The sequence below is a fragment of the Pogona vitticeps genome, chromosome 2 (assembly GCF_051106095.1).
Source record: "Pogona vitticeps strain Pit_001003342236 chromosome 2, PviZW2.1, whole genome shotgun sequence".
NCBI lineage: Eukaryota > Metazoa > Chordata > Lepidosauria > Squamata > Agamidae > Pogona > Pogona vitticeps.
In genome coordinates, this window is record NC_135784.1 from 196,272,036 (window position 1) to 196,296,686 (window position 24,651).

A 24,651-nucleotide genomic window follows, 5' to 3' on the forward strand; every position below is an offset into this window, starting at 1 on the left:
TCATCCTGAGTGTTAAGATGAAATGGCTGTTGTTACGCGATCCGTACAGAGATCTGAACATCTCAAGGGATGATCTGAACACAAATTCAGAACATATGATCTCAATACAAATTAACTAACCCAGACCAAACATCAACCATCAGCTCAATCCTCAGTTCAACTGAATTGGATTTGAATAACCTTTCCACACTTTACAGAGCGTTCTCAAAACCACTTAACCAATCAACGTTAAGCCACGTCTCTTCGTATAACAGTCACAATGACTGGGGAAATCACGGAGCAAGCTCTTTCTGAGGGCATGTAACTGGGAGGAGCACTCATTTAATGCCCCTTAAGAACATCCGCCCATCATAGGAATGCTACCCACCTTGGGAGAAATGGGAAGGCACTCCTGCAGTCCCTCAATGGGGTGCCCACAAGCATCTTCAATATATGATTATCCAAGCTATGGCTGGTCTTATGACTGTTCCCTTTAACAATATATGCATCATGGGCAAAACCACTTAGTGACAAGAAGAACCAGCCATATGTTTTTAAATCATCAAGCCACCTTGAAATTAAGGATTCTAAGGTCAGCATAAAAGCCTACTTCTTTGAATGGCAAGTACATTATGTTTTGTAGCTTCTTTAATATATATTTTTGCTGCTTGCGTCTTGAATGTACAGTATGTGCATTTACATCAACAAATACAGAGCTCCATAAGCAAATCTTTCAGGGCATTCCTCATGTCACCCAAATGTTATCTCTAGGAAAGTGGACGTCTGCCATATTGTTATGCAGAACGATAATGGTGTCCTAGAAAGCACAGTTTCCCAAGGAGGAGCCTGGTCTTATCTTAGGAATGAATTTCCTCACTTCTTTTATGAAATGTGAAATCATAAATCAAATAATAAAGCTTACATTTAAAACAAATTTCCCAGCAATCTTTATGAGGAAATGTGATCTGGAGCAACATGTACTTTTTTAGTGCTCAGAGAACAAGAGGGAAAGAGTATGTGTTCCTATGATTGACTCCAATTTTTCACACACAATTCTCAGGGAACTAAGATTATAGTTGTGTGTTTAAAAAGAACCTTCTATCCTGGATGAGAATACCCACACTTCATAGCCCTTCTCCTAGTAAGATACTCATGTGACAATCTTTTCAAACTGTGCTTTATATTACGCATCTGCATACATTTTGTGTTATTTTTCTGCCTTGGCTTTCATCCGCTCAGCATTAAAACCAGCCTACAAATAAAGAAAATACAATGAAAAGCTATGCTTTAAGCCTAAATTAAAAACTGTTATTGTAATATTCACCGGCTGTGCTCATGAGACTGGAAAATCTTTAAAACCAAAGACAAGGCCTTGCATGTTCTCTACATGTTGGTACTCAAAAATGAGGGCAACAAACCCAGATAGTAAGGTGAAACAATCCTCATTTTTCCGCTCTCTTTTTACAGCTGCAGGATTCCAATTACCTGTTTGCAATAGCATACATAAAAGAGGATTCATCATGAACGCTCCACCACTAGCCCACCTAAGAATGACCTGTTCTACAAGCCAATATTCCTTCATTCCTTCTCTGAAAGTTAGGTGGTCTTTGCTATAAACATCTGCATTCAGTTAGCACTGCTAATTTTAATTCTTTCTTCTTAAGGAAAGAAAAAAAGGAAGGGGGAGATTTCAAAGAATAATGATGCAATATTGACCAAAGCAAGGGGACAGTGCCCGTTTGTCACTTTAGCTGAGCTACTTTAGCGCTGGACCGCATGCCCAGGCACTTTAATTTTTTTAGGACTTCACTAATCTCTTCTAAGGAAGAAATTCCCTCTGCGGGTAATCCTATGATAAAGGTAGCCTGAAAATAGCAGAGCCTTTAATCAGTAACCTCTGGGCTCAGAGGGCTCATCATGCCCTTAAATGATTTCATCCACATTGTGTCGGCACTTTTTTTTTTTTTTTTGCAGTAGTGCTCTTATATTTAAGCCAAGTTATAGTTAGCCCGTACGGTCAATGCAAAATTATTAGTGCCTGAAAGCAGATTTTACTTGCCAATAGGAAAACAGTTGAACAGGGCCATCCATTTCCAGCAACTCTAAGAGAACACCAGGAACTTTGTTAAGCAAAAGTTATTCATTTCCTTGTGGCTTACCACATGAGATAAAAGACTTATCGCAATCTTCAGAGGCACAGGAACAAAGCACTGGTCATAAGCCCTGTTAATATTTTCTCTGTTCTACCCCTTGTTGCCCAAGCTGTCACCCCTTCAAAGTCAAAATTCCTGGGGGGCAAGAAACAGACTACTTCCCTCGTACCACTCTGTAAAGGGTCTGCAACACTGTTAGTGCTATAAAAGTTACAAAAGACACACTAAGACCAGAGCAGAGCCCACTGGATCCTGCTTGCACTCTATGACCGTCCAGCCACTTATGACCTGAAGTTCTTTTATAAATATGTAAACATATCTCATTATACCTGTAATATGAATACATAAAGTACCACAAGGCTACTTCTCAGGATACAAGGAAGTCTTCAGTGCCACCGTCTGTCAACATTACTGACAACTTCTACATTATATGAAGCTGATCACCTCTGCTCTCTAATGTACACAGCTGAAAAGTCAGGGGGAAACTAGTAAACAGAACACTCTCTCCCTGAACCTGATCTTGCTCTTTCCATGACAGAAAACTTTATGATCTTTATCCGACAAATCAGGAGGATAACATCTGACAGAGCTTTCTGAAGCTACTCACTCTCAGCTTATCATCAACCCTATGCAAATAGCAGTAAAAAGCCAGGTCAAAAGAACGAGGTCTAAGAACATTTATTAGAAGTCAGAAGCTGATATTCCATTGGAGCAGGAGCAAACTCTGTTCAAACCCCCAGAAACCCCCACCCCCACCCCAATTCATCTTTATAAAACCCATTTCCAACTACTTGGGACTGTTGAAAGGAAAGTTCCATAAACACATTGCTTATTAAGGTCAGATGTTTGACTTGATCTTCTGCCAGCAAATATGGTCTGCTTGCCAACAACATCTTCTGGCGTGCTGACTCAAGTCTGCGTGACTAAAGCCAGAAAATATGGGCCGGTTACACACAAGCCTTCAGTTCAAAACAAAACAGCATCAGAAAGTCATCTCTCTACCGCCAGAGCCATCATCCTCTTTGAGGTGTTTCCTCCCTCTCTCTTTCTCACACTCACACAATGAACAGTGGAGTGGGTGGGAGTCGGAAAGATTCTGACAGTATTTCGCAACTTTCCATAGTGACTCAAGTCACAGTTCAGGGGCATGCAGAGAGGACCACAACATTGCTATTTCTTACATCTTGGGAAGAATTTGTTCCAGTAAGTTCAACAAGCCGTTACACGTTTAAGAAGGAAATGAATCTGTCTTTGTGAATAAAGGTTGGTGCCCAAAGTTGTATCACATTCAGCCACTGTACCAAGCAGAAGAATGCAGAATGCATTCCCCACACAGGAAAAAAAAATAAAGGCAGGTGTCCCACCAGGTCCACGGAGCAATATCTGTGCTAGACAGCTGCACTAGTTTGATACCACTTTTATCCTCTTAGGTGGAATCTAATTGTACTTTTCATGAGATATTTAGAATTCTCCATTGTAGATGAGGGGTTATGCTCTAGTGTTCTCAAGCAGAGAATTCCAACTATGTCACCATGCTGTAAAATGCCGCAATTCCAACAGATCTGAGTCACAAGAACTCAAAGTGGTATCATACTACCACCACCGGATTCTACAGGACACCACTCAGACCCAAACCTCAATTCAGACACTGAACCGTCAAGGACGGTTAGGTCTAGCTCCCACATCATCTCTCAACATTTCCTTTGCTTTCTGCTGTGTCACATCTGCCATCCGTCTCTTACTACAAAAATACAGAATGCTGCACTTAGGAACAGGATCATGGGAAAGGGAGGTTACTACATTAAAAAAATCCATCCTCCACAGGTATCAGGGTAAACTTAGCAAATTTTGAAATACTGTACTGTTAGCAGAGATACATATGTATTTTTAAAACCACACAACACATCCAGGGTAGTAAGGGCTATTTAAAAAGAGGCTCCTAAGCTCCGGTTCTTCAAATTGTTAAGTTTTTACGGAAGGAACGATACCTAAGAATAATCAATAGCAGACCCAAGGCAGAACGAATAAAATTACATGGCTCTATATCCTTTGAGCCATTCATCTGAGTGTAGGGCAAACCTGGACTGATTTGGCAGGTAGAAGGAAGGTGGCAGATAATGAGGGTGCCCTCTCACATCTGTGCATTTACATCCAGCATGGACAATCTGTGTCACCCCATATTCTGCAGGAATGCAGATCCCTTCCGCTCTAGCTAGAAGTGCCAAAGGTGAGAGCTGACAAGCGCTGGGGTCAAGCACACGGAGGGTGACAAACTGCCCACACTTGATTTACATATGCAAATTTAGTGGAGATTATCCTATTGCTAGTCCCAACTGGAGTAGAGCTATTTACTCTATGGGATTTACATTAATGTTGGATTACCATTCAGTAATTAATCCAATGGGTTTACCCTTGTTTAGGATGAGCAACAGAATAATGCCCTTGCTGACTCTGGGGAAAGATATTTCCAAAGCATTTAAACCCCAAGTATTCCTAATGCAGAAAGCAAGATCAGCTCAAGTTAACTGATCAGGTGAATGGCCAGTGCAGAAATGGAAGACAGATATGCCCAAGTGTAACATTACTATCTATACTTCCCATAGTTAAAAAACAAACAAAAACAAAAAAACAAACAAACAAAACACCAGAAAACCACACTCAGGCTTGCACACTTGTTTTTGGCTACTGTTGCATCTACTCTATTTCTTTTAACACAATATGCACACCTACAAAAACCTATTCATCAGAAAAATGAATTGATAAAAAGAGAGAGATGAATGCCACAGTCAGAAATACTCTCAAACAACCTTTGGGTGTTGGGGAGAATAGAATAATCCACATATGAGTTGACTGATTTAACATTTTCTCTTTCAGAGCGATTTCAACAAAACCTCTAAGTATCATAGATTATTTGTTCATATTCTTCTACACTACAGTACTTGAAAACCAATTCTATTTCTTCAGAATCAAGTATCCGGCCCGTACAACATACAGTCCACCAAGGTGACACTGCACAGTCCACCACAAAAATGGCACCACTAATAAGGCCCTACCAGACATTGTTGTGTTTTTAAGGCTGGGGCAACAATGTGGGAAACAAGAGGAGAGGCTGCCGGTCATTTGGCTGCTGCCTGAAACACATGGCTATAATTTTTGCAGGCCTCCTAACAGTAAAAACAACATTTGTGAGTACACACACATGGTAAGCTGCGGAACTGGATGAAGGAAGGATGATCAACAAGGGATATGAATATGGATTCAATAATTAGGCAATTGCAAGCCAGATACAGAAACACACAGAGGAGTTTGCAAAGCTAAAACAAAACAAAAAAACCTGCATTCTAGTTACTTTAAAAGGATTTTAGTCCTTTTATGCACTAGCATATGCAACAGCAGCACAAAACAAAGACAGGGTGGAACTCTCATATGCTGACGACAGAAAAACAGCAGATAAGCAAATAATTACTTAACAAGTGATAAATTTCCCCCCAATTGTGCATCACCTTCTTGATCAGTCTGTTGAGAGAGAGAGAGAAAGACTAACAAAATAGTCCAGGTTGTCCCAGCTATATGCAGGTGATACTGACAGCCATTTTAGTTCAGGGCAGATAGGCATCTGACACACAGAGAACTCCTACTTGCTGCTCGAGGGGAGAATACAGATGACCAAGCCATGATCAAGGGCAGTGTGATAATCTGTATGGGCTATTTCTGGTAAGGGGGGAAAAATCCCACACATCTGGCAAACTGGGCCCTGCCTCTATGACAAGAAGGGCCCCTTTTATTGCAGCTTATCCATTCAGAAACCTAGGAAATCAGAACGACCTGCTGAAATCTTCCATCGCTCATTGGTAAACATACAGATGACCAGACATAGCCTGGGATAAGCGTTGTCACTTTACAATAATCAGACAGCCAGTACGAGAGTATTTGCATAATCTGCCCATATTTGCATAATCTCCCAAGCGGTGCAGATGCATAGCAAAATCAGAGTTATTTTTGGACAACAGTCCCCAGAATTCCCCCAGCCAGCAAACACAATGGTCACAACAGTTGGGGGGGGGGACTCCTGAAACTGTAGTGTACAAATATAACTTCCCTGGGGTACTCCATAAAATACTCATCTGTATCCCTCTCCCAACCATTTTCTGGGGTGGTTTCACATACCCAGAGGCGAGTCACTGCTAGCATACCATCCCCTCTCTTCACCCAGTCGCACAATGCAGCCGCACAATGTATGAACACCACCATCAAGAACATAGGTCTCCTACCTGGAAAGGTGTGTGGTTGGGGTGACCCTCTTTTAAGGCACTTGGAACAGAGAACATGCACGGTGTAGTACAGGCCTGGCCATTCTTGAAGCAGTACATTCAGTTCTTCCACAAGCGGGGTGATGGCTTGCCAGGCTGTCCATATATTTGGCAGAGATGCATGACTAGCAATAGACAATGTATCTGGCTGCTGGGTGCCTCTGGCAGGCCTGTAACTTACCACCACAGGCACTTTCCCCCTGTACGCATAGATCTGATATTTCCCATCTGATCGCTGAACCACGTGGCTGTTAATCTGGACACTGTAGCGGGCAAACAGCCCAGGTGGGAAAATGAAGGGGAAACTGTACTCAATCTGCAGCTGTTCAGCCACAAAGGACTGTCCACCCAGGTTAGTACCATTGATCCACGCTTCTGCATGGGGCATCTCGTTCTTCACGTAGCAGGGGAACTTGTACCATGCAGTAGCGCCATTCAAGGGTTTGGATTTGGGCTTATTGACACAGTAGCAGAGTCCCATTTTTTCCAGCAGCTCCAGGATGAGCTGCAGATCCTCTCTGCTCTGGATGTGGGGCTTCAGAAGGAGGCGGATGACGTGGGCAGGGAGCAGTCCGTGCAGCAAGAACCCCTCCACGTAGTGGTGGAGCTGCGCGGCCTTCAGCTCATCCACGGGGGCGTTGCGGAGCAGTTTCTGGAGTAACACCGTGGCATCCCGCTGGCAGAAGACATTGAGGATGTCTATGAGCCGGGGCAAGTTGTGGAAAACGTACTCCCGCAGGGTCACGTGCTCCTCAAAGTACAGGAGCTTGCCACTCTCGTGCAGGTAGGAAAGGGCACTCTGGAGGCGGTCCTCCGTCAGCCCCGCCTGCAGGCCGAGCCGAGCCGAGTCCCACCAGCTGAGCCACAGCTGTTGAGCTCGGGGCTGGAAGTGCAGCTCCTCCAGCACCTGCCAGGATCTTGGCAGCACCCGGTGCAGGTTCGGAAAGATGTCTCGGTGCTCGGCCACGGAGAGGAGCTTCTCTCGCAAACGGCGTACCTGGCAACAGTCCCAGCAGCTGACAGGCAAGACCGGGGAGAGGATTTGGGGGCGGTGGTTCAGCAGGTATTGGAACTGAGCTTTCTTGCGCCGCAGGTTTTTGTCCGACACCCCGTAGAAGGCAACGTGAGGGCTGGAGCAGCGCAGCTCAAAATCCTGCCCCAGGGCTTCGTCCACCTGCTGGGCCAAACTCTGAAGGCCCTCGTAGTCACACTTCTCCTGCCAGGCAATCTGGCGGTGGATATCTAAGCATTTCTCCTCCACCTCCCGCTCAGCACACAAGTCCGCGTGGGTGCCTACCATGCACACCACCGCGTGTGGCACCTTCGCCCCCAGCCAGTGGAGGAAGTGTCCCACGGAAGGATAAAAACACTGCGGCATGTAAGTGCTCAGGTTCACCACCAGGACATAGAGGGCTCCGGGAGAGAGGAAGAAGGGCTGGATCACGTCGTAACTCGGGTCTCCCGCCAGTTCGTACACAATGAAAGTCAAGCCCCTCTCCATATCTGCCGTCCAGTCTGCCACCTCGATGCCTTGGCTGCTCTCCGGAGGCCCTGCCAGACGTGAAGCTGGGGACGTCATGGGCCGTGGCAGAGGGTAGCATCCTAAGTGCGTTTCCCCGTTTTGTGTGTGTGACGGGGCCACTGGGGAATCTGCCTGATGCTCGGCAGTAAGGCATTTAACCTGGTTCTGTCCAGGAACCTTGGAGGGTTGGTCAAAGAGGGCATCCCATTGCTCAGGGGAGAGACATCCTAAGCAGGAACATTTTAGGGGAGACGCCCTCAGCGGAGAAGCCTCCGGCTGCTCAACAATGGGGTAATGGTTTGGCTGTGCTTTCAAGGAACGAGACTGGGGCAGCTCTCTCAAGGGCTGAGTGAAGCAGCCCCTGGTCCGCGTTTTGTCCACATAATTCCTGGCTGCCATTAAGGAGGACTCCCCTTGCCCTTGTTCCTCTTCCTCCTCCTCCTCCATGAGGCACTTCCTGAGCAGAGTTTTGCCAGCATTTTTCAAGCCCATGAGGACCAGCTTGAGACGGGGTTTCAGGGCAGGCTGGGAGTGGGCCAGCTCCTTCTGATATGCAGCAATATAAGGGATGCCCTTCATACAGACCTCATAGGGGGGCTGGATCAGTGGGTTGTCCTTGATCTTCCAGAGGCTGACTCGGCCCAGCTGGCCAAATCCCTCGGGCAGGATGGCGATCTGGTTGCCCTGCAGCACCAGCTCCTCCAGCTGATGAAGCTGGACGATGGAGTCGGGCAGGTAGCGGATGCGGTTGTTGTCCAGCCACAGGGTGCGCAGCTGGCACAGCTGGCTCAGGCCCGCCGGCAGCAGGGTGAGCTGGTTGCGGCTCAGGTAGAGCTCCTCCAAGCCCGGGAGGGCCAGCACGGCGGCGGGGAATTCGGCCAGCAGGTTGGAGGAGAGGTTGAGCATCTTGAGCCGCTGCAGGCTGCCGAAGCCTGCCGGGAGGGCGCTGAGGCGATTCCCGTCCAGCATGAGGCTCTCCAGAGCCCCCAGCTGGCACAAGCTCTCCGGCAGGGCCGCCAGGCCGGTGCCGCTGAGCCACAAGATCTTCAGGCGCCGCAGCGAGGAGATGCCCGCCGGCAGGGCCCTCAGGAGCCGGTTGCCCGAGCAGTCCAGCTCCTCCAGGGCGCCCAGCTCCAGCAGGGCCGGAGGGAAGGCGGCCAGCTGGTTGTGGTCCACGTCCAGGGCGCGGAGCTGCTGCAGGCGAGCCAGGGCCTCCTCGGGCAGGCGGCGGAGGCGGTTAAAGCTCAGGTCCAGCTCCTCCAGCTGCCGCAGCTCGCCCAGCCCCGCCGGGAGGGTGCCGTCGCCCTCGGCCCCGAGCTGGTTGTGGCTGAGGCTGAGCTTACGCAGTCCGCGCAGGAGCGCCAGCGCCTGGCCGTCGCCGCGCAAAGAGCGCAGGCGGTTGTGGCTCAGGTCGAGCTCGGCCAGGCGGCCCAGGTGCCGGAGGGCGGCCGGCGGCGGCAGCTGAGCCAGCCGGTTCCTCCGCAGCGACAGCACGCTGAGGCTGCCGCCCACCGCGGCGCACAAGCCCTCGGGGAGCTCCTCCAGGCCGCGCCCGCTCAGGTTCAGCGTCTCCAGCGACGACGGCGGCGGCGGCGGCTGTGGTGGTGGCGGCGGCGAGGACTTGGGCTCCGCCTCGGCGGCCTCCGGGCCGCTCTCCTCCTCCTCCTCCTCCTGCCGCGCACCCACCTCGTCCTCCAGCGGCTGGAAGTTGCTCCCCAGCTTCCTGGCGCGCACGGCGGCGTCCCGCCATAGCCGGCGGGCCGCCTCTTCGGGACGCTCCGTCTCGGCCATGGCGTCCCCGCCGCATCGGGTCCTAAAGGGCACGGGGGCGAGAGCCGAGAGGGGCCCGGGGGGGACCGCCGCCGCCGCCGCCTCCAGGCGTCCCTCTCGAAGCCGGGCCGCTCCGTTCAGATCTAGCGGGAGGCGCCGCCGCCGCCGTCGCCGCTGCGCTCGCCATGGAGGAGGAGGCGGCTTAAGCTTCGCCTTTGGCTAGGCGCGGCGAGGAGGAGGAGGCATGGCCGCCAGCGAGTCCCGTCTCTTGCGCCTCCGCCGCGGCGCCTGGAGGAGCATCCTTTCTCCTGGGCCGCCGCTCCGAACTAGGCGGCGCCGGTGATTTCTCTCTAACCGGTGCTGGGAGGAGGAGGAGGAGGAGGCTGTGGCGGCGGCGGCGGCGGCTGCACAAGAGGCGGCAGCGCCAGCGCCGCCCCTCCTCGACACGTAACTGCACGCCTGGCCGGAGCCGCCCTGGAGGGGAAGAAAGGGCGCGCCGAGCGAGAGCGGCTGGTTTTCATTATCTCTCCGCCTTTTCTGCTGCTGGTGCTGCTGCGAGGCCCGACGGCATCTGCCGACCTCTAGCTCGAAGTACTGTCCCGGAGTCCCCGCCTAAACAGGTCCCGTCCCGTCATCACCCATAAAGCTCGGTTCACACGTTTCGGGGCGCTTCGACCGCGTACCTTTGCTAAATGGAAAGCGCTTGGTAAGCATGAGGTGCCTCGTATGCGAAGAACTGGGTCTGATGGCAAAGCGTGGTATTTATTGGATGGGATCTCCAAGATCCCTTTGTGTTGGAATATCCCTATAAACACAAATGGTTCACTTACACCTGATTAAGACAGTTTCCATTCAGGCGTGCGGGGGGGGTGGTGCTTTTAAATCTCACTCAGGAGTGAGAGACATGTGTGAACTGGCTCAATTTGTTGGAAAGTTCTGAGGTGTGTTTCCCAGTGGAATGAGTGAAAACAAGGCAACATATTACTGGGGAGCTGTTGAAGTGATCAGTACACAAAGTAACCAGCCATTCTTCTTATGACACTGTGTAAACCAGCATAATTATTCCAGATGTTTTGGACTACAAGTCCCATCAGTTCTAGTTAGCAGGTAAGGGAATATGCGAGTGGTAGGCGGCAGCATCTGGAAGCTCCCAGGTTTGACAACAACGGTGTAGGCCAGTGATGGTGAACCTATGGCATCTGTGCCACAGCTGGCACACAGAGCCCTCTCTGGGCACGCAAACCATGTCGCCATCGAGAAATACCGGCTCTCCAATCTCAGATTTCAGCGCTTCCCTCTGCTGGTGCAGTGGTCCAGCAGAGGGGTGCAATTACCAGTCTAGCCTGACAGATTGGGGGGAAGAAACACAAGCATTTAAACCTTGCAGTGCAGGGGCAGTTGTTTTTCTGACAACCTGCAGGAAATAGATGACGTGCACAAGACAGCTGTCATCGACACAAGACAGCTGTCATCGACATGGAACTGAGTGAGCTACAGATAGATATTGTTGCCCTGCAAGAGACGAGATTGCCAGACTCTGGATCTGTCAAAGAAAACATTTTCTTATTCTTCTGGCAGGGAAAGCAAGACTTGCGATCAGAGAAAAGTGGAGGAATTTGCTCAAGTGCTTGAGGAAACTCTTCTAGGCCCGGCTGGTGCAAATGCACCTGAATGATGGGAACATTTCAAGAATGCTGTTTATAACTCCGCTTTGTCCACATTTGGCAAGAAGATCAAAAAGACAGCAGACTGGTTTGAAGCCAATTTGGAGGATGCCAGCCATCAAGGAAAAGAGGGAGCTCTAGCAGCTATCGGCGGATAGCCCAGCTGCGACCCTACCTTGATGTGGGGGCTCTCAACACTTTGGTACACGCGCTTGTAATCTCAAGATTAGACCACTGCAATGTGCTCTACGTGGGGCTACCTTTGAGGCTGCTGCGGAAACTACAGGTGGTGCAGAATGCTGCCGCCAGATTACTCAGTGGAGTGAGAAGATACCAACATATCTCGCCCATTCTGGCCGCATTGCATTGGCTGCCCATCCGATTCCGCATCAACTTCAAAGTGTTGATGCTTACTTACAAAGCCCTAAACGGTTTAGGACCTCAATATTTGGTGGAACGCCTTCTCCCACCTAGATCTACCCGTGTCACCCGTGCGAGCCAGGAGGTGAGGCTAAGGAGCCTGACGCCGAGAGAGGCCTGGAAGGAAAAGACCAGAAATCGGGCCTTCTCGGCGGTGGCTCCTCGCCTCTGGAACAACTTACCTCCTGAGATTCGCGCGGCTCCCTTGCTGGGCATTTTTAAGAAACAATTGAAAACACTGATGTATAGGCAGGCTTTCCCAACAGATAATCCCTGACTATTTTTCTTTTATATTCTTTGATTTCTATTTTTGTCTATTTGTAATGTTTTTAATAATTTTATTGTTGCTCCGATTGTAAGCCGCCTAGAGTGGTCTAGTATGACCAGATAGGCGGGATAGAAATAAAATAAATAAATAAAAAATAAATTCAAAGCCTGTCCTAGGGAGTACAACTTGCAGGTTCTTCAAGTTGCTCGTAGCAAAGTTGAACAGACTGCTAGGAGATGTTCTAACGATTATTGGTTTCAGCTCTGCTCTTAGATACAGATAGCAGCAGACACAGATAACATCAAAAGATCTCCTGTGCAGGGAAATCACCCCAGAGGGAGACCACAGCTGCGATACAAGGATATCTGCAAGCAGGATCTGAAGGCCTTGGGAATGGACCTCAACAGTTGGGAAACCTTGACATCTGAGCGTTCAGCCTGGAGGCAGGCAGTGTAGCATGGCCTCTCCCAACTTGAAGAGACACTTATTCAGCAGGCTGAGGCAAAGAGGCAGTCCCAGAACCAGCAAAATCAGGGAGCTGGACAGGGGACAGATTGTCTTCAGTGTGAAAGGGATTATCACTCTCAAATTAGCCTTCTCAGACACACTAGACACTGTTCTGAGACCTCTATTTAGAGCACGTTACCATAGTCTCTCAAGACTGAAGGATGCCTACAGGCAGAGGCAATTGTTTTTAAATAAGTTGGTTTTGTGTCACAGCTTGGGCACTCGACCTAAAAAAGGTTCACCATCACTGGTGTAGGCTAATGGTCCCAAAGTATATACCGGTATCTGGATAATGTATTCTCACAACACTGCTATAATATGAAGCAGTGGACTGAATTTGATGAAGAGATGATAATTGTGTGCTATTGAGAATTCTGACTTATTGTGACTCTTTTCTAGTGGTTTCTTGGTACTCAAAAGTGGTTTATCATTCCCTTCTTCTGGGGGCATCCTGTGAATGTGCAGCTTGCCCAAGGCTACACAGGCCAGTTTTTCTGGGATGCACAGTGGAAAATTGGACTCCTAACCTCTGGTTCCTCAACCAGATACCCAATCACTGAGGTATAATGCCAGCTATGGCAATATTATAATAATAATTGTGTGCAGTCAAGTCAATTCTGATTTATGGCAACCCCTTCCAGAGTTTCTAGGTATAGAGTACTCAGAAGTGGTTTACCCTTCCCTTTCTCTGGGAGCATCCTGAGATTGTGCAACTTGCCCAAGGCCACACAGGCTGGCGCTTCTGGCATGTACAATGAGGAACTGGACTCCCAACCTCTACCTAACTCATTGAGCCAGGTATCAGAGAAGCAGTCCACAAAATTCTCATGGGGGTAAGTAGGAAGGATGCAAATGGACTGATCTGGACTGCTTGCAAAGCGGTTTGAGCATGGAGGGTGAATCAAACTAGAGTAAAGGGCAACCAGTGGTCAACAGAGGACAAGCTTGACTTAGAGCAGGGCTGCAAACCTGGCTAACTCACAAGAATGGCAAAAGATCAAAATTTAACAGAGACCTTAGTTTATGGACCCGAGCAGATGGTTGGTCCCTCTGGAATGATTAGATAGGACACTCTTTTGGGGACAACTCATGATCCTAATTTAAGTGTTAGCCATGTGAGCTGTCAGCAATAAATAACTTTTTCTAAAAACAGGAGGAAGGAGAAATAGCCAAAATAAATACTCATGTTCGATCTTTTTAAGTTTCACATTTTGCCTAATCAGGAATGAAAGGAGCTCAAATAGACCAGAAACACTTAATTCTGAGCAGGAGAAAAGCATGAAAATGAAAGATAACTGGTTTCCAATACAATACAGTACTTATTTCAGGATGTTGCCAATTTACCTGCATCCCTAAATTCACAAAAAAGCAGCAAAGCTGAAGTACAAAAGTGTCCTGAAAAATGTCTTGACTAATAATGAAAAGTACTGTACCTTCACTGTTATCACCTTCAAGGACAAGCACAAATTTTCATTAACTTGGTTATCATAATGTTGGACATAACAGAGCACACATCTAAACCTGTCAGCTGCTGACCATCCATAGCTCCCTAGAGAGTTTCAGGAAGGGGCCCTTCTAATCCCAAACCACATGCTCTGTTAGTGAGCTACAGCGTTTCCTTTCTGTTCATAGGACACCCAGGTCTTTGCCCCAAACACTCTCCTACCAGTTTCAACCACCCACTTGACATTTTTATTTTGATCAAGCAGATGTTGTAGTTGGATATGTTAAACATGCTTGAGTAACAGATTTAGAAGTGTTGAAAAAAGAGAGCTCTTAAAGGCCAGTCCGACTACTTGGAAGTGAACGCCTTAAACATAGCTGCAGTCGTTTGATTCAAGTCTTGATATGGACAGCCTCTTTCTTGTTTTTTTTAAAAATGACATCAAATTTAGATTAGGCTGATTAGGAGTAGGTTTTTAATTAATAGAGTATATTGTTTTCAAGCTGTAATACAGCGTCTTGCATCTCTTAGCAGAATGACCAGATTTTTTTTTTAAAAAAGGCATCTGCTAGAAGTCGGGCTTTCACTACTGTGTCAAAAGCCTTTTGGAATTGGCTCCCAGTCAAGCTGTTCCTGGCCCCCTCCCTGCCTACCTTTAAGAGGTTACTCAAAATGCGCAATCTCACATGAACTTGCCTTGCCTGACTTGTCCAATTATGGGTTGATGTTCTCTGTTTGTTTGTCTTGCGATGCTGGAGCTGATTTGTTTTATTCTTTTATTTTTATTATCATGGTTACTGTTTGGTTTATTGTCTTTAGGGGAGGGTTTGGCCTTATTGTTAACCGTCCAAAATAGTGCTTTGCTTTGCACTAATTGGGCAATATACTCTCTCTCTCTCTGTGTGTGTGTGTGTGTGTGTGTGTGTGTGTGTGTGTGTGTGTGTGTGTGTGTGTATAACAAACTGATTTTGAATCAATGAAACAGATGTTGAAATGCAAAAGAATAATACTTTAGAGCAGCATTTGTATGTGTTATGGCCATCTAGTCCTTTCAGTTTAGCAATCCTAGAAAATTAATTACTCCAAAAGGTCCTATCATTAGCAGCCCCACTTGGGTCTCACAAACAAAGAGCCCTGGCTTCCTTTTTGTTGACATGCTACTCTCTGTTCTACAGAGTCTTCTCATATGTCTAAAATATAATACCTTTACCTTAATCATGTGAACTTCTAGTGAGCTGGTTTTGATTTAGAACCTAGTTATTTCTCTTTTTGAAACAAAGAATGTTGACTGGAGGCACAACATGCAATATAAAGGAGAGAAACGCATCCAAATATTATTTATTTATTTATTATTTAGACTTTTACTGTAAGTTTGTTCATGTAACAGGAAGCCAAAGTTTCCAGTTGCAGTGAGACCAGAACATCCGATTCCTGTTGTGTATTGTTGATCAGGAGAGTACACCACAAGGTTTTTTTTTCATACAGATTTGTCTTTATAGATTCCAGATGGATCACAGGCCCTTCTTATAGCATATAGTCAGAAGCCTAAGAGAAGCGTGTGCCCAGGTGGGACTAACAAAGAATCTGAGGACTAGTAACATCTACATACTTATTTGCTTTGTAAGCACTGTTCTTATCTAAGGTGACATTTGCTTTGTAAGACTAAGCAGTTATGTTTTAAGGTTTTAAAAAATTACTGTATTGTCATTTGTTTTCACTTTGCAAGATGCTAGACCTCCAGGCAGGATCTCTGAACCCCAGAGATCCTCCCAGCCACGTGGGCTGAAGGAGACAAACCTTATTTTTACTATTTTTCCTTTTGTATCAATCTGAAACCTACTGAGTGCCTATTCATGTTATATAACAAAGATGCAATCATTGAATTTTTGCTCGATAAATCTTCTGATAAAGTCGTTGTGGAAGCCACATCCCACACCAAGAGTATGAAGGATGTCATTGAATTGAATCTCACAGACAATCGAGCTTGGACTGGTGACAAGGGGGAATACAAAAGGGGACAAATATGATGACATCCAGAGTGCCCATTTTATTTGCCCTGTAGTTGGGTTGGAAATGAACGGAAGGCATCGGTTTTGCTTTCTTCGGAACTGTGGATGTGTATTCTCTGAACGTGCTCTCAAAGAAATTAAAACTGAAATGTGTCTCAAGGGACACCCAAGATGGACAGGTCATAGTGGACAGTTCTGAGTAAGCGCGATCCACCTGGACCGGGTAGGTGGGGCTTGTCAGCCATGGAAGGCAGCCCATCTAGGAGAAGGAAAACTCTGATTTCAAACCTCCACTGCTTTGTGGCTATATCCACTGATGGAAAAGGTTTCAGGAGTTAACCTCGAGGCAAAATCCGGAGCCGGAGTCCCGAAGGCAGTTTGTGTTGTTCTGACAACTCCTGCGACGTCGCTGGAACCAGTTGTATTGGCTCTTGCCTTTCCATTGGACTATTTCAGTGATGTGGAGAGGGGGGATTTGCTGCTTGGGTAATAGCCTGTCCTCCATATTATTCTACCCAGGTTTAGTGCTCTGGAGAGGACACTCATACAAAGCGTGTTACCATGGTCTTTTGAGACTGAAGGATGCCGAAGAAGTCATTGTTGATTTGTTTGATTTACACCCCACTTTCCTCCCAACACTAAGACTTAAGGTAGCTTTGAAATAAATATCCAGATAAGTGTTAGTTGAAGAATCCAGCAAAATAATGTTCTGGCACCCTCAGGACTAACAAGTGCATTGTGCCACTAGATTTTGTGGGCCAGAGTCCCAAATTCTCAAGTTGTTGGATGCATGAAGAAGGAAGTATGTGTGTGTTTGCATATACAGTACATGTTTACACACTACACACGCCCCTTTGCCCATTAGGTATGGTGGTCCAACTGTTTCTAGTCAGAGAGAAATAAAGAGGCTGCTGGATACAAAGAGATTAAAAGTCTGACCAAACTTTTTCAGTTCTTAGCACCAGCTGGGAGTGGCTTTAATTAATGCAACTCCCATCCTCCAGAGTGATGATGGATTTGGCAGGAATGGTGGCATGGGAACAGCTGTCCTCAGTAACAGCTCCAGAGTAAATAATTATCACTGTTATCCGGGCTTGGAAATGCATCCAAGAGTTGTTACAATAAACGGTGCATGTGCTAGTATAAACTGATACCTTTGCTATAGCGGGGCATTTCTGTATTTTTCTAATGAGCCAACAGTTTGCTTCCAACACACCAGTAGGATTTCCTCTTTTCCTCCCCCTCCCCACCCCGTCCCCTTGGGAGTCTGCTGAGTGCTGCTGAATGGAGACGGTTGTGTATATATTATTCATGCCTCTCCGAAACACAAAGGTGGGAGCAGAACGCTTGTGCAGAACACATACAACAAGCATTCCTCTCTCTCTCTCTCTCTCTCTCTCTCTCTCTCTCTCTCTCTGTCTTTGTCAGCAGGGATGGAAGAGATTTTTGGGGAATGTTTGGACAGCCGTTCATGCTCCGCCTTCTTTAACCCTGACAAAAGCTAACCCTGATAAAATCTTTAACCCTGATAAAATCCTTGCTTCCAGCTGAAGCAAAAGACTGAACCTATTTTTCCCCTTTCATTCCTTGCTCTGCTTTTCTCTTCCTTCTCCCTCTCCATTTGCAGCCTTACCCACTCCTGAAAGCTCGTTTGGAAGCTCTTTCAGAGTAGGGCCCTAAAACACCTCCCCACAAACACACGCTGGTACAGTCCTGCTGAAGTGGTGTTTAATCCACGAAAGCTTGGTTTCACTGGATGATGATTTTTTGGTGGTCTATAAAGGTATTGCCCATTTTTGCATTTGGATTTTATTTTGCTCGGACTGCACGGCTGCCCTTCAATGACGCTGCTCTGTAAAACACTTTATAAATGGATGGAGCTGCGTAAGCTCACATTTATTAATTAAATATATACTGTACTTTAAAAAAATCATAGCCATGCAATTTGTTCTTGTCACTCCTGTTGTTACTGTGATGAATGTCAGACAACCATTGAGCCATACTACCCTTGCTTAACGTGGTTTTAGTACCTTCTAGGTTGGTCAGTGTGCTAGTGATTGGGAACAGCTGCCTGTGAGACCTTTCTCCTTACAGGGAGAAACAAAATTTTCAGTTGCTTGCTTATGGTTACAAACCAACCTTGCAAGGTAGAAAATACAAAGCAATCACAAAATACTCAAAACTTCCAAGTGCAACGCACCGTTTCTTTAGTACCACTCCCTCCCCTCCCCCGGTCTGAGTAAACGCGCAGCTGTAAAAAAAATACTTTTATTGAAGGAATTTCAAAAGAATATACTGATTTAAAAGCTCAAAGATTCTAAAAGAATAATAATAGCCACCTAAAGTGGTCTTAACCGACCAGATAGGCGGGATATAAATAAATAAATAAATAAATAAATAAATAAATAAATAAATAAATAAATAAATAAATAAATAAATAAATAAAGCGTTGCAGTTCCATGGTGAAGGCAAAATGCAAATCATGTAGAGACTCAGGCAGTTAATCGACTTACAGAAAACAAGAAAGTTAACTATCTTGTTCTATACTTACAAAGTAACATGGTTCCAGTGCATACACAGAGTTCAGCATGTCAGGCTTGGATTACATATTTAAGTGACCAAAAGCTGCTGCTTGAGGGAACCATTGTTCATCATCTCCTCATTAGATGGACCCATCCTTTCTACCAGTCAGATGGTGTCTTTTCTGAACTAATTAGTAACTTCTGCAAAAGTAACTAATCAGATAGCACAGCTGCAACTGATCTGTGTAACATGGGAATCCAAGGAAGCTCTGCCTCTCACAGGTCTCCTCACTCTTCAAGGTTACAGATAACACTTTTTTCACCAGCTGAGGCAGGTGAGCTAATTGGAAGGTATATTCTTTCTCCCATCTATAACTGATTTCAGCTTTTTACCAACTTGACAGAGTAAATTAACCTCTTCCTTGCTGGTTTCCTTACAGTTACAGGCCGTCAAGTTGCCTCTGACTTATGGTGACCCTATGAATAAGAGATCTCCGAAACATCCTGTCTTCATCTGCCTTGCACAGCTCCTGTAAACTTCTTACATGGACTTCAAATTCATCAGAAATGTTGTTTAAATTATATTTTGGCATTATAATTCTTGTGTTCTTTTTCAGCTCTACTCCAACATTGAATATTAACAGTTCATGATGAGTACCACAATCCACTTCACTCCTGATCTTGTTTTGACAGACAGAATACAGCTTCTCCATCTCCTGCTTCCAATTACATAGTCTGTAATGTGATGTCCAGATGAACAACCTTCTGTTCAGTTGCTTGAAGGATGTGTTTGTATAATAAAGAGACTGTTGGCTTTGCAGAATGCAGCAAGTTGTTCTCTTGCATTATTTCTGCCCCCCAGGGCAATTTTTTCAACAGCATTTGGTTCTGCTTCATTCCCTAATTTTGTGTTCTAGTCATCAATAATTTTTTTAAAAATATATTTTATTGGTTTTTCAATCTATCTACATTCGGTTCATGCTTATCAAACATTGTGTTACATGGGTTGCCTACAATTATTTGTTTTTTGCGTCTTGGTGTCTTTTCAATTGTCCCTCCAAATTCCACACATCTTCTGATCATTTAAACCGTTCATGTATGTATTTTAGTATGCAGTATTGGCTATTATCATAATATTACTCTCATAGTATACAGTGTTTTCAAAATCCTCTAATAAAATACTTTTAAAAAGTCATTCCAGTTCCAAATCTATATAATTTGAGGTAATTTAACAGACAAACTTTGTAATTTATACCAATGATAACTGAGTAAGTTCTTAACACATAATATTATCTAGAGCATCTTATACAGATTTTCTTTGTATAGTTGTTTAGCCATTTCTATCTCCACATTTTCTATCCTGCCTATAACAATATCATATCTAATGCATGTTCATTATGTACTATTTGTTTACCCCAACTGTATATCTAGCTTCAATTTACCTTAAAAAACATATTATGCCTTTACCCTGATTAGTGCTCCCTTATTTCAGTTTAATTCTCTCTCTCTTTTTAAATATATAAGATATGCCTCTTTGCAATTCCAGATGTTAGGTATATACATGCTTTCCAATATTGAAGGTCATCTTCCTGTTTTTCCCTTTTTCAACTTTCTGTGTAACTCCTTCTCTTAATATTTTTTCAGTTTTTGTTTCTTTCTAAACATTCTGCCATCTTTTGTGTCCTCTGAGGCCATTTTATGCATTTGATTATCTCCAATAGATCTTTATACACTTGGTCTATCTCCAATAGATCTTCCAGGTTATTTTTAATTGATTTTGCTTCTTTTCTCCTCTTAAGTTCCTTGGGCAGCTCCAACAAAACCATGGTTGGAGATACAACATAAAACCAACAGGAAAGAGAAACAAAACCACAATGTGTAAAACCAGCAGCAAAATAGGAAACAGCTGAGATCTAAAAGCACTAAGAATGATTCTTAAGATACTTGGGAGAGTAAAAACGTCTTCTTTACCTGGTACCAGAAAAAGTATAGTGTAGGTACATTTGGAAGAGGCACCTGGAAGAGAGCTGCATATGATAATCTTAGGTAGGTATGGGAAGAGATATTCTTTCAGAAACTCAATTCCAAGCTATTTAGAGCTTTAAAGGTTTGTTTTTTTAAAGACCAAGATTTTTAATGGGTCCCAGAAATCCAAGAGCAGCAGTGTAGATGGCAAAGTAGAGGCATAATACAGTCCTATCAACCAGTTCTGGTTAAATGTATATTTTGGACCAGTAGAAGTTTCCAGACTGTTTTCAAAGGCTGGCTAATTTATAACCCATCAAGAGGTTGCCAGAACACAAATAATGGTTGCAAAGCTATTTCTGTCCAATGTTGGTATACCAGCTTAAACTGATTGTGCATGGAACTGCAGTCGTATTTTGTTTGCTTGCTTATATTTGTCTCTCAGCCTTCTTCCAAGTGTGGCTATTTTCAGTCTCTCCATATCAAGGATAAGACATCACTGAATGTTGCAGCTCAAAACTGAACTGGATCTAAGATTGAAGGTTAGAGGTTCAGCGCTGTGGGCACAACAGCCAATTTACAGGTGTCAAAGATAATCACTTTGCCCTAAATCTAATTGCTAGCCCCAATTAGAGTAAAACCATTAAATCAGTTGCTGAATGGTAAATAATACTTATGTAAATCCCTTTGATTCGGTGGAGCTACTCTAGTCAGGACAAGCAGTTGAACTAAGGCTGTGGTCACATCAGGGAAATGTAACCCACTTCTAACAATACTTTCTGTACATTGGTTGCAATGCATTGCAGTCATGTGGTATATATACCTGGATGAACATCCCAATGTGTTTTTGACATTACCGATCCAATTATCTTCAATTTGAATTGTTATGGCTGGCTACATTGTGTTACTGATTTATTTTTCTCCCTTGTTTTATGTAATGGACACTACAGCCCCGCAATTTTAATTTTTAAAAAACTTTTTTTAAACAACACATCAATATGCCAGGTAGAGTTTCCTGATGGGTAGAATTTCTTCTCTTGTGTTGGCTCCTCTGGAAGCAATGCATTGCCCTCAATGGACCAGGCAACCCCCACCCAGGGCTGTGTCGCTTCCCAGACAGTAGGTGGAGTGATGCAACACCTACCAATGCCTTTAAAGCTGTTGACATAAGTTTACCAACACATCAACACTCCAGCCACTGGAAAAAATTTAAAATATATAAAAGGGCCACCATGGGATAGTGATGGTGGCTGCCTTCCCCAGTGAATTTGCTTTGAAGAAGTATTGATAGGATTGTACACATATGCAATATTGCTTAGGAATATATTGAAATGCCACCAGAACAAAAATAACAACAAAAGAAGTCTACCAGCGAGTGGGAATTAAACTGTCATTACACTGCTGGCCGGCAAAATCAATCCCTAATGGCTGTGTGTCATATGACTGCAAATTTATGCTATGATGTAATTTAGGCAAAATAGGGAACAATTCTGTCATGTGATCACGCTGTTAATTTTTCTTTATGTGCACGGTGAATGTTAGGAATCCTACGAGGAGATCAGTGTGAAAAACATGTGTTGCACAACCACAACAAAACATTACATCTGTTTGGGTGGCATGACTAGCCTTTTGCACTTAGAAGTGAAGGCACATTTCCTGGTTTAAATGTGGAAAAAAGGCAGCTTGAATGAGCATTCCAGAATTCACTTTCGGAGCATTGGATGAGCATTTCAAACCAAGGCTTTAATAACGTCAAAGTCGAAACTGTATTATCTCTTGCCGCTTTGGCTGAGAACAATGTTCAGATCTGTGCTGAAGTATATAAATGGATATAACAGGCTGTCAGTTGTTTCAGACCTCACAGACGAATACCTGTGTTTTAGATAAATTCTCACTAGCTTGTGGGTTTGCCCTGGAGCCCGTTGCAGGCAATTGTGGGCATTCTGCCCTTTGTAGCTTCATCAATGGTGAATGTTTAAACAGTTCCTCCTGTTTAGTCTGCTTCATCTGGGTGTTGCCTGAAAACCATTCTGTCATAATGTAATCTGCTGCTGAAATACGACTCCAATGTGACTCACTATTGGAACTCACAAGGCGAAGAGAAATTGACTTTTGTTTTCAGAACTCAAAGCAAAACAGAAAGGCACTGTGCATACATTCTATTCATAGGTGCATTCTGCATATGAGGGTGAGAGTGAGGTTTGGTCTCCACCCTATCTTTCCCAAACAGTTGTCATCACCTTTTTGACACAGTGGGGAGATGCACCTCTCTACCAAAAGGGGGGCTCTCCTCTATTTTGAGGTTTTAGAATCTTGGAAGAACAGAATTCTACTGCTTCCACAGAGTTCTGCAATTCTGACCTCCTGACTCCTTTACTATGGACGAATTACTCCCAAATAAGCAGAATATAGGTTAACAGTATTCATCCTCCCCCTCTTAGAACTGCACAGCTGGAAGGGACCCTGGGATCATCGAGTCCAGTCCCTGTCAAGGAGGCACGGTGGGGAATCAAACTCCCAACCTCTGGCTCCATAGTCAGATATCTAAATCAATGATTTTTTAAGCCCACGCTATTGGTTCTCATCCCCCAAAACAACAAGCCAGAGCCAGTTCCAAATTAAGGAAGCCTAGTCCACATGAGCTGGAATTCCTCAATAAACCCGACAGGTTTTGCAATACGATGTGGAACAGACTCTTAAGAAACCAACTCAGAACTCAAACTCTAGACAACAGTTGGGACAAGTTTTAACTGAGGTTGTCCTTTTGCACCTGACCTGCAACATTTCAGGCAGAAGGTGGGAGGTACACTTGAACACACTTGTGTATTTATGCTTGTACTTCTTCCGGGCTGAAGACGGGGAGATCAAGTCCTAGACTGAAGACTAAGGAAGAGACCTTTGTCTGAGTGTAGAGATTTCTTTGTTTTGTATGGATGGCCATTAGTCACATGAATTTTCATCTGTAATCTAAACTGGTACAGATTTATGACCTCTGGGGAAAACTGAGCACCTCTCAAAGATACTTCTTGATCTTTGATTAGAAAGCAAAGAAGTAAGCAAACAAACAAACAAAAAACAACCGGAAGGTAAAGGAAGCCCGTCTGGAAGAAAGGCTATAAACAGATAAGAAATGAAAGCCAGATATAGAAAAGAAATTTGGAGGGCTCAGGCAATGGCTGGTTACATGACATGTAGCCTACCTGGGTTAGTAAATAATCCAAAGCAGCCATCTAGGGTGCATCTGATCAACAAATAAATGTGGAACTGAGGCACTAAAACAAAGCTGTAAAGATCCAGCCAAGGGACTCAATCCTAAACAATCAGTCATTTCCTTCTAGGTCTTAAAGTGGAGGCAAACTTCCCTGCCTAGCTGGTTCTCTGAGATCTAGAGAATCATCGCTCTACCAGTCTTGCCAGCTTCTTGCAGAACACATACATCAACCTGCATCTTTGGGAACAAAAGGATTCTTAGAAGGGGGATGCACTTGTTATACTTTCACATCCCCACTCCCCCCCTGGAAATTCAAAGGTCCAAGAGCACCCTTTCATAAAAGAAATAGTATTGAGAAGTCCTTGCATGGAAGGCATTCAGGGTACACTTCCAGGCATTTTTCTTTAACACAGAGTGCAACTACATAGGGAAAATGCAGATCGGGTTCTCCACCCCCAGGTGAATTTGCTTTAGCCAACCACAAAGAAAGAGGAAAAAATTGGCAATTAGCCTTGTTTGTAGCTTGTTAGGGTTGTTCTGTTGTGGCCATTCAGATTTGCAGGAGGCATTGTTACATCAGGGCTACCTTAACAAACTTGCAACAAGGCATATTGATAATTTCCTCCTCCTCTTCTGCTCACTCCTTGCTCTTTCTCCCCATCCCCCTTGGTCACCTAGGAGCCCTAATACAGTGGCAACAATTCTTAAAAGAAAAAGGGAAATGGAATGAAACTGAACCAGAAGAGAAGAGGAAAACACACAGACCCAGGAACCGGATCTGGGGAGGAAAGGATTCAAAGAGCCTGTTTCCCCACGTGTGCTGCAAATAGGTGGAATGACCTAGACCAGTTATAAACCCCTCTGCATCAGCTCAAGGAATTACATTTCTGAACCAATGCAAATGTGT

General features: G+C 45.0%; 1 protein-coding gene and 1 long non-coding RNA gene across 9 annotated transcripts in view; one reads left to right on the top strand and one right to left on the bottom strand.

Moving 5' to 3' along the window:
• Positions 1-9,755, bottom strand: part of MFHAS1 (multifunctional ROCO family signaling regulator 1) — a 59,245-nt gene extending 49,490 nt beyond the window's left edge. For all 7 annotated transcript variants that reach the window (XR_013541336.1, XR_013541334.1, XR_013541333.1 and 4 more), the window contains exon 1: positions 6,404-9,755. Coding sequence is in view for 3 of the 7 variants with exons in the window: in XM_072991861.2 (XP_072847962.2) it covers positions 6,404-9,755 (3,352 nt within the window). In the remaining 4 variants the exon portion in view is untranslated. The remainder of the gene's footprint in view (positions 1-6,403) is intronic.
• A 206-nt stretch (positions 9,756-9,961) lies between these two features.
• Positions 9,962-19,763, top strand: LOC140704778 (uncharacterized). 2 transcript variants are annotated; one of them, XR_013541337.1, is made up of 2 exons: positions 9,962-10,440; positions 19,186-19,395. It is a non-coding gene; the product is annotated as an uncharacterized LOC140704778 (long non-coding RNA). The 2 variants fall into 2 exon arrangements; XR_013541338.1 differs by having other exon boundaries at positions 10,300-10,440; positions 19,009-19,763.
• Positions 19,764-24,651: the final 4,888 nt, after the last annotated feature.